Source organism: Conger conger, chromosome 13, assembly GCF_963514075.1.
Source record: "Conger conger chromosome 13, fConCon1.1, whole genome shotgun sequence".
In the NCBI taxonomy this organism is placed as follows: domain Eukaryota; kingdom Metazoa; phylum Chordata; class Actinopteri; order Anguilliformes; family Congridae; genus Conger; species Conger conger.
Genome location: NC_083772.1, coordinates 15569311 through 15581403, shown reverse-complemented (window position 1 = coordinate 15581403; position 12093 = coordinate 15569311). Strand labels below are relative to the sequence as shown.

At 44.9% G+C, this 12093-nt stretch overlaps 1 protein-coding gene across 1 annotated transcript; it reads left to right on the top strand.

Annotated features, from left to right (window-relative positions):
* The first annotated feature begins 5045 nt into the window (after nt 1–5045).
* si:ch211-137a8.4 (uncharacterized) lies at nt 5046–11445 on the top strand. The gene is made up of 3 exons (XM_061218091.1): nt 5046–5205; nt 7653–9816; nt 10929–11445. The coding sequence occupies exons 2-3, from the start codon at nt 7839–7841 to the stop codon at nt 10967–10969; spliced, it is 2019 nt and encodes a 672-aa protein (XP_061074075.1). The 5' UTR covers nt 5046–5205; nt 7653–7838; the 3' UTR covers nt 10970–11445.
* Nucleotides 11446–12093: the final 648 nt, after the last annotated feature.

Below are 12093 nucleotides of genomic sequence, written 5' to 3'. Positions count from 1 at the left end.
AGGGGCGGTAATCTTTTGTGTGTGTGTGTGTGTGTGAGGAGAGAGAAGACAAGAGAGAGGGAGAAGCAGGGTGGGGGTGGGGGGGAATGTGGGTGTAGCCCATTCCATCAATGGGGAGTTTGAGGACAAGTACAGACAACAGAAGAAGGGGAACAGAGTGACATTGAACCCTGCCGCACAATGATATATGGCTCCACAGTCCTTGCTGCCAGCCAAGTGGTCATACCAAAAAAAACAAATACAAGTGTTGTCCATTTCAGTGCTGGATCACAGGAGAGAGGTTTGGCACTCCAAGGGAATGGATGTCTGCCTCCTGACTTGAATCTTAAGAAAGCGGCAGTTACTTATATTTGCAGAACATACCCCCCCAGGTCACATCCAGGCTGGGGATGACAACGTTCACTGCTGGCTTGCATCCGCCATTGCAATCAACTCTCTGCCATCTCTGGGCCACCCTAAAGCAGTGACTCATACCAACCGGAAGATGTAAGATTAAGGATTTTACCTGCTGGAGTCCATAGTGGAAGGACATCCTAGCCTTTCAGCACCAATGAGCTCATGTTCGCATTTGTATTTTATGACTCAAATATTTTGTTTAGCGATGAATGGCTGTTGTGTTTACCTTTGCATTCATTCACTTTTTATATATAGTATGCGGCGACACACACTTGGTTAAGTGATCTATTATACAGTATCTGTAATGTAGTGCTGATAACGTAGATTTCCCTCAACACTGCTGCTACGGATTATTGCTGATTTAGCGAGGTCGCCTTGAAAAGGCGCTTCTAGCCCTTAAGCCAGTGCTTGTTTACCGCAGACCGTTTGATTAGCACTTCTATATCAGCCCATGCTGAAGCACGGGGCCCTGGGACTGGATTTACATCACGGCCGAGTAAAGCTGTTTCAAGTCCCGCCAAACGGCGAGGAGAAGCTGCCAGTAATCCGCTGGGGCCGTCGTTTCTGCAGTCGCCCGGCTCCCATCGGTGCTTCTCAGGGCCCACTATGAAAGGCAACAAAGAGGCGACAGACAGCACAGGCCCCACCCCCCGCTGCAATATGGGACAATCCCCAATCTCCCTCCCTATTGGTCCTCCCCCTCCACGCTAGCCGTGGGTAGGCGGAGATTTGCCCATGACCTAATGAGGACCGTGGAATGGGTAACCACTGGCCCAGGCCCGCTGCTCCCCGCCCCCAGGGCCCCCGACACAACAACAGCGGTGATTGGGATTGACAGCATGTGCACACATAAAGAGATTACGCAGCAATCCCTCTGAAGGCAACACTTCAGGCTACTCCGGGATAGCCAGCAGCTGCAACTCAAAGGTCACTGACGTACAAAAAAGTGTGTTAGCGTTGCGCTGCTTGGGTCATACGCTGCACAACAGCTACTGGCCTATTTAGAAACTGTGGTCAGAGCTTCCTTTTGGCGCCCAAGTAAAAGATATAAGTAAATAACCCACAGCCAATGAAGATGTACAGCATTCCTGCCCAGTGACGGGAAGGTTAAGAGCAATGGACAAATTTGGTAGAATAAAACAATACAAATAATAATAATAATAATAATCATAAAACACCTTCCATACATCGATGTGCTATACAATGTGATATAGCACTAATGAAAAGCAAAAGGTAGTGTAGAGAAATCCAAATGTTTGGAAGTCACACTTTGTTTCTCATTTGTTTGCCCAGACCAGTATGACCATGCATGACCTCTCACTCATCCTAAGCATGACTCCTCCGAAGTAGGGTGGCGGTCATGTCAATGTGGACTGGGCTATGGAGGGCCCAATCCATCCAGCACAGACCCAAAGGCAGCCTTGCATTTCTGCTGGAGTCCTACAGAATACAGCTATTTTCTGGGTTGGCCACCAGGGAACCCACAATCAGGGATACACCTCCTGGCATCATTTCCTCTGCTGTCAGAATGAAAATAAAATCAAAAGGAGGAGAAAGATGCTGCATCTATGTTTAGGGCTAAAAAAAAACACCAAAAAAAACCCAGGAAAAACTGGGTGTGATCTGTTCCACGGAGCAGCTGAAACCTAATTACACAGATTAATGTCCCGTGGAAAGTGCCATTATCCAAACGGCCCTGGAGAGGGGACAGGCTTCGCACATCCAGCTCCAAAATTTCAGTCTAAATGCTAATGGATGTCTCAAATCAGGCAGATTAAAGTATATATGTTCTCTTACCAAGGCAAGACTGATAAGATCTTCAGCAGCCCTTAATTCAGTGGCATGGGCATTTAAATCGACAGTGAATATATGTAAGCCAGGCTGAGTTATGTCACCGTCTTTCCCTCCCTGCCCCCCCCCCCCCCCCCCCGGCTCGTCTCTCCTAATATGTCTGAGTAGATGCCACGTGAAACGTGTTTGGGGCCCGGCAGTGGCATAGTCTGCCCGTCCCCGGCTGCTGCTTCCTCTGAGCCGTATTCCGTACCTCCTCAGACCCACCAAAGCAGAAAGGTTTAAGTATTTTCATTTGATGACAAATGGCAAAAACGTGTCGTCATGAAAATATTTTCTAATATTTCATTTTATTTATTGTTTTTATATGATTTGTGAGATTAAAGTAATACACCAACATTTTGGGAAATATACCTTTTTTCTGATTTAGAACCCAGACTTAGACAAGATATTCGATTTAATTTTCATTTTTGTGCATTCACTGGCTCGGTTTCCATGTTAGCATAACATGTCAGCTTAGCATTAAGACTTGAAGCCTATAGGTGAGTCGCCTACCTCAGAGAAATACACCTCAGAGCTGTCTTATTTACGCAAGATATCATGTGTATTTGAAATACACGTATGGGAAAACATTTTTTTAAATGAGACGCTGTTTTTGGAGAAGTTAGACAGTTGGAACTAAGGTGCGCGCTCAACCAGCGGAAGACGGAAGGATACATGTGTGTTCAGTGGTTATAGTTCCTTTAAGCCCTGAGACTCAAGTCCCCTACAGGGGACAGAAATTAATTTTGAGGTCTCAGGAGGTTAAAGTGAGTCAATTTGTCTGTTGTTGCTAAAGTTTACGGCAAGTGCAAAGGAATAAAAGCTTTGTAAGAATCTGTCCATTTGGAACATGCGATAGACTGGACACTTGACACCCTGCACTTGTGGAAAAATTGGCCTATCTGCCATGTAACAGGGCTCCTAAAATAAGACCTTGGATTATGGGGACAGAAGAGTAAGGAATAAAACAGACAGCAATGCTGTGAGCTTGACACAGCCTTTGGCTGGGCAGTGGGAGTAGTCACACCCTGCCCCCACCCCACCTTACTCACTGTCACTGGGACTTAGGCTGAACCTCCCAGCATGCACTGCTCTGCTCCATTCACAATCCCCTCCACAAAAATTGACAAGTGTTCTTTTTTTTCTTTTTTTTCCAAGTGTTGCTGACAGTCTAATTTCATGTCAGTCTCTCTTTGGAAAGCAGAACACGTCAGGAACAGGCTTTCGACGCGCCCACAGACTGTAGCCGTCACCTTGGGTGGGCGGCTTTTTTTTTCTGCTTTTTTTTAAAGCCACGCCTCCAGTGATGTCAGGTGTAATGACGTTGGCGGTGGGATTTTCATGCGCCAAACTAGTATTATTTATGTTCTGAGGTCAGGAGAGAGAGAAATCGCACAATATCCTTACTGGCCAATCCACTGTCGGCAGAAGAAAGGGACCTTTTTAGCATATGGGTGACACTCCTCTGACATCCAAATGACTTTGGAATTGGTACTGAGGAGGCAAAATATTCTTCAACTGGATCAGCCCTCGATGTCATCGGGTAATGAAATCTTGTGAGCACATTTCTGCAAGCCTGACAGAGCCAGTATGAGGCTGAGGAGAACATGTGGACATCCGAAATGAGCCACACCACATCCCATATTCAGGGAGGCTAATTGAAATGCATCAGTTAACCATTATTTTAAGAGGACACCATCGGGAGAGAGCCAGCATCCGCAGGATCCTCTGAGCGGCAGACAAAATGATTAATTAAACACCATGGCATGCTGTTCAATTAATCATTGGTGTGCAAGCTCGTTTATGAAGCAAATCTCCCTATTCCTCTCTGATTCTTCTGCTGCTGAACAAAGAGATGATTTTATCAACCACTCTTGTGGTGAACCCAAAACTATGTGCCAAACTCAAAGCGGAGAGCTGAGCCCCTACAGATAGCCACACTGGGACCCTCTGCAAGGAAATGAACCCTCAAAGTCTTCACAGATGCACTGTCTTATGAAATATTAATCACAGAGCAATATTTTCCAGAGTACTGCGCATTTTTTTTCTGTCCAGGGGGCAAATTCTGCCTGATATTAAAACAGAAAGACGCTGAGAAGTTAAATGTTGGGATCATCACAGATTGCATGTGCTGTGCACAATGTTCTGCGTTCCACTCTCTGCAGTGCCTGGGAGATACAGAAAGGATTTTTTTGTGATTTTTCCCTTGATACACTTTCATTTTGGAATTTTCCAGCATTATAGTTTTCAAGCTAAGATCACAAGCCTCTGATTCTTCAACAATGTACAGTGGGAGTAGAGTTTCAAATGTAATTCAACAGCAGTCTGTTCAGATGGCGATTTCCATTTTTAACTTGGGGGGTCAAGCAACTGTGCCAAAAGGCTGAGATCAAATCACGAAGGGCGTGGGCGTACACGTTAGTGTGTACACGTTTGATGGTGAGAAGGAAAAAGGTTACACTGAAATGTAAGAATAATATTCAATGTAGCCTGAGAAGACAATTGTAGAAATAAAATGCTGAAAACAAGTTGCCTACATTTAAAACAATTCAAGATTCTCTACATTTACACTCGCAAATATGAGCTTTTACGCTAATAACATGCAAGTGGCTCTTAGCTCTGAAGGCGAATTAGTTCCTCTGAGAAACAATCTCGACTCCGCTCTCTAACCCTCTTAGTGGTAGTTGGGGGGAAGGGGGGGTGTGTCGGAGGTGGGGGGGGGGGGGGGGGGGGGTCTTCTCCCTGGTTGCTAAGGGCAACGGGGTGAGAGAGATGGTGTGTATTTGCAGAGCCCCAGCTGCGCGTCTCTTAATACCACCGCGACCCTCACGTCCTCGCGCAATTCTCCACACTGGGTTGGCAGCTTTGAGGCAAGAGGATGCGAGCGCGGATTTAGTTCCAGTGTCTTTTCCCGTCTGGAGCAGATTATTACCTTTCTCCTGCACGCAGGAACGGATTTAGCAACACGAGCACAAGGTTTGGAGATTATTACTATTATTAACGTATTATTTGTCTTATATAATTTTTGCATCTTCCTTCTTAATTTCTCAATTCTGTTGCCGCATTTGATGTTTTTATTATTTTACAAACGAGATCCAATACTGACGTAAGTGAAATGAACGTTTGCTTGTGGCATATGGTTAAGCATGGTTCATCTCGTTTACCTTGAGCTCTGTGTAGGTTGTGCTGGATGCAAGTAGTGTTTCTAAACAAAAGGCATTGTGCACTTTCGGTTGCTTCTGTTCCGTGCATAATTATTCGATTTTATGTATCTATTTTGAAGATTCTTCAGTTGCCTTGCAGATTGGTTAATATATCCTTCGGTGAAGCACGACTCGTACGAGCACACTGCATCTTGTTTTTCTTATATACATATTTATTTTTTGTAAACAGGGGCTCTAGTCTCGTTCTATCAGCTTCCAGCATTCGCTGCTTTCCCTCTCGCACATTCTAATTAAATTCACTCAAGGGTGAATTTTAACGGGGCCAAGTTCGTCCTCAATTAGGCTACTTCTGAAAAATCGATCTATTTGAAAAAAAAAAAAAAGAAAAAAGAAAAATGTCCTTACAAGACATGTAAGGATACCAATGAGGAATTGGTTAGGTCAAAAGAAATGGTCGACAGGTGGCAATTCTTTATGACTTTAAGCATAATATGATTATTTCTCTTTATTAAAGGCTTGTTTTTAAACCATTAAATCCTGCATTGATTAGTGAACTTCGCAGGTTTGAAACGGGTCTCAGCTATTGTATTATGGTTATTCAATGGTTAATGGTTATTCGTTCATTGATAATACGTTGCGGCGCGCCAGAAGGACAATGAGGAGCTTGTATTTTCATGACTTTTGTTTGTGACTGTCTCGCAGTGGGCTGAATATTATATAGCCAACCCACAATTGGCCGTCGTTTCTGCTGTAGAATACCCTGAGGGCAACGATACAAGATGTGCATTGTCCATGCTGATATCACGGGTAAAACAGCCAATACTAGTATCGTTCAGTGGGTTTTCGCCTTAAAAAAAACACAATAACAATTCAGTTGACGTCCAGGAGATTGTGTAGGCTATGCGTGTTTATGTGTGTACATTTGGGGGAAGTATTGTGAATAATACAAGAAATGTAAATGAGGTTTATAAAAGCACGGTCAACTGCTGTCTAGATCATTTGCATTGGCTTTTTCTCTGGTTCCCTCATTAGAATTATGGTCTATTTCTGTAGCGCAAGATTGGAGCTCAAAGCTAAGCTCAATAGCTCTCGCGCTCATAGCTGCCTTAGCATAACAAAAGAACGAGGAGTGGTAAAACGGAAAAAAGGACAAACCCGCCAAGGAGCTCAATTGTCCGTCTGTCAGTCAGGACAGACCAGCGTTGTTAGGTTTCCCTTCGGTAAAAAGGGGCCAGACGCTGCGAGAGCGCGCATCCACCCATCCACCGCAAAATCCAATTAAAACGTTTAATTTGCTTCATGCTTCTTACACAAAATAAGCGAAATTGTTTTAAGCCATACGTTGGGTTACTGTATTTATTTTCCATCACGTGCAGTCACGAGGCTCATTTGAATAATCAAATGTACTAAAGTATGCAAGGACATCATGAGATGTAGCCTACCTCTGGTGTTTCAGGTAGAGTAGATTAGGAAATTCCTTAAAATCCTCAATCGGTAAATAAATATATATTAAAAAAGTTATATATATATACAGACAGATAATCACGTCAAAGAATGTGGCTGCATTCCATTGATGATTATATTTCAATTTTTTAAAATGGAAATATAGTCCTCAATAATCCTCAAGGTGACATGTCGTTCAGTATAATGCTAGCCATTCTTCATAAACAGAAATATCAGACTGACAGCACAATTCTCTTTTCAACATTAAACCTCCTTCCACTCTCAGCATACCCCAACTCCAGCAAACATTGTAATGCCTCGAAAAAAGAAACAAATTGGTAGATTTCTGTTCTGTCAATGAATTTAATAATTTCAGTGTGCTTTCCTGTATGTTATCTTGTTTTACTTTTTTTTAAGAAAAGTACAGATAAACATTTTAAATGGCTGTGATTACTCAGTGAATCACTGATCCACTTAACTGCTCAATGCTGCTCTTGAGCTTCTGGGTAACAGAACTCAAAACCCCTCAAAGCAACATCAGCTCTCTGGGATGTCTTTCCTCATTCAGCACACCCTGGGCTTGGATTGAATCGCTCATGAGCTCACCCTCATTGAGATAGGCATTATCTTTATCTTACATTTGAATGTGTTTCCTTTTAAAATGGTGGCATTGCAGCCTGTTTTAAACACGCCGGCTGCACATGCAGCAGAAGTGATTACATACAGCCTGGCCCTCTATCAGAGTGGACCTTGGTAATCAGCTGTCTCCTTGATTTATGTATTGATTGGCTGTTCTCTCTCTTTTCCCCTTTCCAGATTTGCGGTCAGAGATATAAACGTGGAACGTGATGCAGAAGCCCCCCTCTCAGAAAGGCAGCCAGAGGGGAACAATGTCAGTTTCGGCTCACAATCAATGAACTCAACTCTCTTGAGTGGGGAAGGAAGTAATCTCAACAGTTTAAGTGAGGAATATTGCAAGGAAGACACTTTTATTAAAAAAACATGGCAGCGACAGCATCGGCCAGTCCCATGGAAGGGGATGGGTGTGAGAACGTGGCGGAGGTGCAGGCCGCAGTCCTGGAGTCCGCCACAGGCCCGGCGGAAGAGGAGCAGACTGCTGGCGAGGCGATGCCAGCCTCAGATCAGCACCCAACCGATGGAAAATCTAAACCAGCTTCTGAGAAAATCTGGGGATCTTTCCTGAAAAACAGCGGACTGGGGAAGGTTATGGGAGGGAGGAAGAAGAAGGAGCAGGTGGCTGGGGGTGTGGATGCGAGTGTGGAGGGTGTGGAGCAGGAGAAGACCACGACTAATCAAGAGGAGGGAGCCTCAACTCCCTTGAGCCCCAATGAGCAGGGTTCTGGACAGGCACCTAATATGGAAGGTGCTGGGTCTCAGGAAAAGTGCATAGAGAAGGAATTAGATGGTGAGGAGGCCGCACAAGAACAAAAGCCGTCAAGCTCAAGCAAGGATGCCAAGCCAAAGCAGGGGGAGAAATCCAGTGTGCGCGACTTCATCCGCAAGCCTGTCGCCAAGATTTTCTCTCACAGAAGCACAGAGAAAAAAGACTGTGGTGCTGAGGCTCCTAAACATGGGAAGACCCGATCCAAATCTCTAGACAGACTGGAGGACCCTGAGGCTTGTGCGTCTGCACTAGACCAAACAGATGATTCTCAAGTGGGAGGAGAGCCACACAAATCTGCTCATCACTCTGCCAGACACATGAAACGCTGGCATTCCTTCAAAAAGCTGATGGCCCAAAAGAGTCTAAAGAAAAGCACAGAGGATCATAAGGATGTGGAGGGCGCAGAGGGTGCAGAGGGCCCCAGCAGCGATACACAATTAGAGTCTGAAACTTTGGATTCAGCTGGGAAGTTGGACCACACAGGACAGAGAAGGTGGAAACTGAAGCGTTCATGGACATTCCAGGGGCTGAAGAGGGACCCCTCTGTTGTTGGCATCCACAAGCCAAAGGGCTCAGAGAAAGACTCATTAGATAATCCTAAGGGAGAAGACACCCATGCTAATGATGACCAGGGGGCTGTGGCATCCTCTGAGGAGACCAAGTCAACAGGAGAGGCGGAAATGCAGGAGAAAGGCAGCCAGGAGCGGGAGGAGGAGAAAGGCCTGGCGGCACAGCGTACAAAGTCAGTCGACCACCATGCCAATGAGATCTGGACCACCTTCAAGAAACGCGTGATCCCCAAGTCAAAGCGGGCATCAGATGGTGGCGGTGGGACTGGGGGCGGCGGCGAGGAAGAGGGGGCAGGAGAACACGAGCAGGCAGAGGACCAGTCAGGGCGAGAGCATGGCAAGTCCTCCAAGTCAAAAAGGACTCACTTTAACCGCGCTGTGTCGTTGAAGAACTTCATCATGCGCAAGGGCAAGAGCACCAGTGTGGACCTGGGGGAAGCTCCTGCTGGACAGAAAGAAGAAGGTGCAGAGAGCACCGGTGATACCTCTGCCAGTGCACCTGTCACTGAGAATATCAAAGAGGGAGAGAGTCCTGCTGATCAGGCTGTTGCAAGCGAACCCGAGGCTCCAGCAGCTATACAAAATGGGGGTGATGAGAAGACAGAGGCTGTAGACACCAACAGACAAACATCTACAGGGCAGGAGTCAGAGAAAGGTCACCCAGATACAAAGGAGGAAGCTCAAGCAGAGCCTGCATTGGAGGCCGCTTGTGGAGAAACAAAGGGTCACAAGGAGAACGGATCCTCGGGTGCCGGGTGTGATAGAAAAGGCTCTGCAATGGAGGGTGAAGATGAGAATCATAAGGACATTATGGCTCATGACCATGAAATAATTCCCCAAGAAGATGGACCCCAGGAAATAGCCACACAAGAGGACATCAACTCCCAGGAGGCAGTGCACCAGATCGAGAATGCTTGCTGCAGTGGTTCAAAGGATGAGGCGAGCCTGAATCAGGAGCAATGTTCTGATGGGAAAACCTGTTCTGGCAACCCAGTTCCCCAAAGCGGTGAGTGTTTGACCGAAAATGACTGCTATGACCCCCTGCAAACTGGAGGTGACATAGCGGTAGTAGATACGAGCTTTGAGTTAGAGCATGTTTTGAATGGGCCTCCTCAAAATGGAGGTGCCCATACTGGTACAGTCGAAACAGAGACTGAACCATATGACCAAGAGGAGAACCAGAAGAGGATGTTCTATGAAGCGGCGACCTCCATTGTCCAAACGGTCGTGTCGGCAGCTGCCAAGCAATTAGCCAAGGAGAAGGGCCTCCTGGACAATGGGTTCAAGGGCTCCTACCACAACAGCAATGACAACTTCCTGGATCTTGACGTGAATTACTGTCATTGAGCAGAGCTTTATATTGAGCGAGGGCCCTCATCACTGATTCTAGAGGGCCAAATTACAACAGGGCCCTAAGCTCTCTTCTTCGCAGGCATCTAAGGTTGTTTTCTGAAATTGATTAATCAGGGAAATGTTTTGGTTGGATAGATGCCGCAAGCATTTATAGACTAGTCTTCTCTTCCAGTCTTTTAAAGGCCATATACTTTTTCGGCATGATAAGTATAACCAAACGCTTTCTTCGTATTTTTGTCCTTGTGTTGGTGCCTTATGTTTTTGTGTATTCGCGTGTCTGTGTTTGTGCATTTGGAGGTGGTGTATGTATTTTTTAAGTGAACCGCCTTGGTGATCTTGAAGCTACTAAGACTCAGAGTCCAGAAGAGAAGATAAATTAGCTCACGGTCAAGCTCATTTGTCAAATCAGGTGATACTGTGGCCCTCCAGCCTCAGGTTAAATAATACGGTTTCCGAGGGTGCTTGTGGTTCTGCATTTGGAGTCTTCCGAAAAGGCACCATTTCAAGTGTGCTTTTTCCAAATTTGCGATTTAGTACTCAAGATTTCCATCTTGGTAATTTGCACTGCTTGGTGCTTGTAGTATTAAATAGATTGTGCTGTGATGTTGTATTTTGGTAGTCAATCATAGAGTAAATGACTAGTCAAGACTTAATGCCTGTAAACTGCCTGTCGCTACCATGTGTGCTACTAAGTATTTTTAATGAGTGCTTTATTTTTGAATATACATTTTAATATATTTAATCTCTTCTGTTATCATTCACCAGAAAAAATGGCGGGAAAGGTGAAGCCACACAAGGAGCATTAGATCTGCATGGGATTCAGCGAGGAGCTTTTCCCCCAAAAACGGAATTATCACGTTTACGTCCTGATTCGTTGTGGTGAGAGTGATGCAATATGTATAATTAAAAATTCCAAGTCTCAAAAAGCAATAATTCAAAGATCAGAGCAGTTCTTTCTATCATTCCATTGTAAATGTTTACTTGTCCTCTAGTGAGATTTTATATTGTCAGAAAAAGACATTTCATTCCTTTCCCATCAAATGTTTATTTCAATGATCCGGTATTCTGGGATCAAAAGACTGTTAGTTTTTTAACAAATGCCCTTTTGTTTGATTGTAGTTTTGCTTCACTAGACATTACAAATGTGGAACATGAACCCATCTGAAATAATCTTCCTCTAAGCCATCCCATTTGTGGTTCATTGAGGAATGTGTTCCAATCTCTGTGTTAATGTTTTTAGACTGTTATCTTGTGTACATGAATAAACCCTTGAAAATGTGAATTCAGTTGTTGCGTTTCCTTACATAAGAGACAGTCATTTCAAGGTAACACAATTTCATTACTTTTTTTGTAGGCTAGGCTATGTTCAGTTTGGCAACAGTTTAGGGTATGAAAAAAGAGGTTGTTTTGCAATTACATTGGATTTTTTTGATGTGTTGTATAAAACAGTTCTGCCACTGGAAGCAAATTTCTTTTTAAGGGTACGTGTACCACTGTGTACCATGTAGAGTCCCATTAATGTTGGTCATATTGTGCTGAAAATGCAGTGTCATAGTTCTAATGGCAGTTTAAAAACTGCTGCCGCCTTAAATGAGCGAGTCGACTCAATTTTGGATCAGAATCGGGAACGCTTTGTTTTTGGCTGCCTCTGCTGGCCTAAGAATGGAAATGAGCCAGGCGTACGGAAGCAGACAGACCTCAGCGTTTGAATCGGCTCTGTCCGCTTGCGTCTGTAGCAGAGTGGCACGGCACCCTGCAGCAGCCATTCTGTACGCGCCATGTGTGTCGCACCTCATTTTCTGCAATGCCTCCGCCAAAGCTGTGCCCTATTGTGCCAGCCGTGTGTTATCCCTCCCCGTCATGGTGTCTGACCTGGATTAATGCCGTGATGTCATACAGTAGGGAGGGCAGGGCATAAAGGAATATATTG

Coding starts and splice junctions, on each gene's coding strand:
- si:ch211-137a8.4 (XM_061218091.1), top strand. CDS start 7,839: ATGGCAGCGACAGCATCGGCCAGTCCCATGGAAGGGGATGGGTGTGAG. Junction 9,817..10,928: donor CAACCCAGTTCCCCAAAGCG/GTGAGTGTTTGA, acceptor ATCATTCACCAG/AAAAAATGGCGGGAAAGGTG.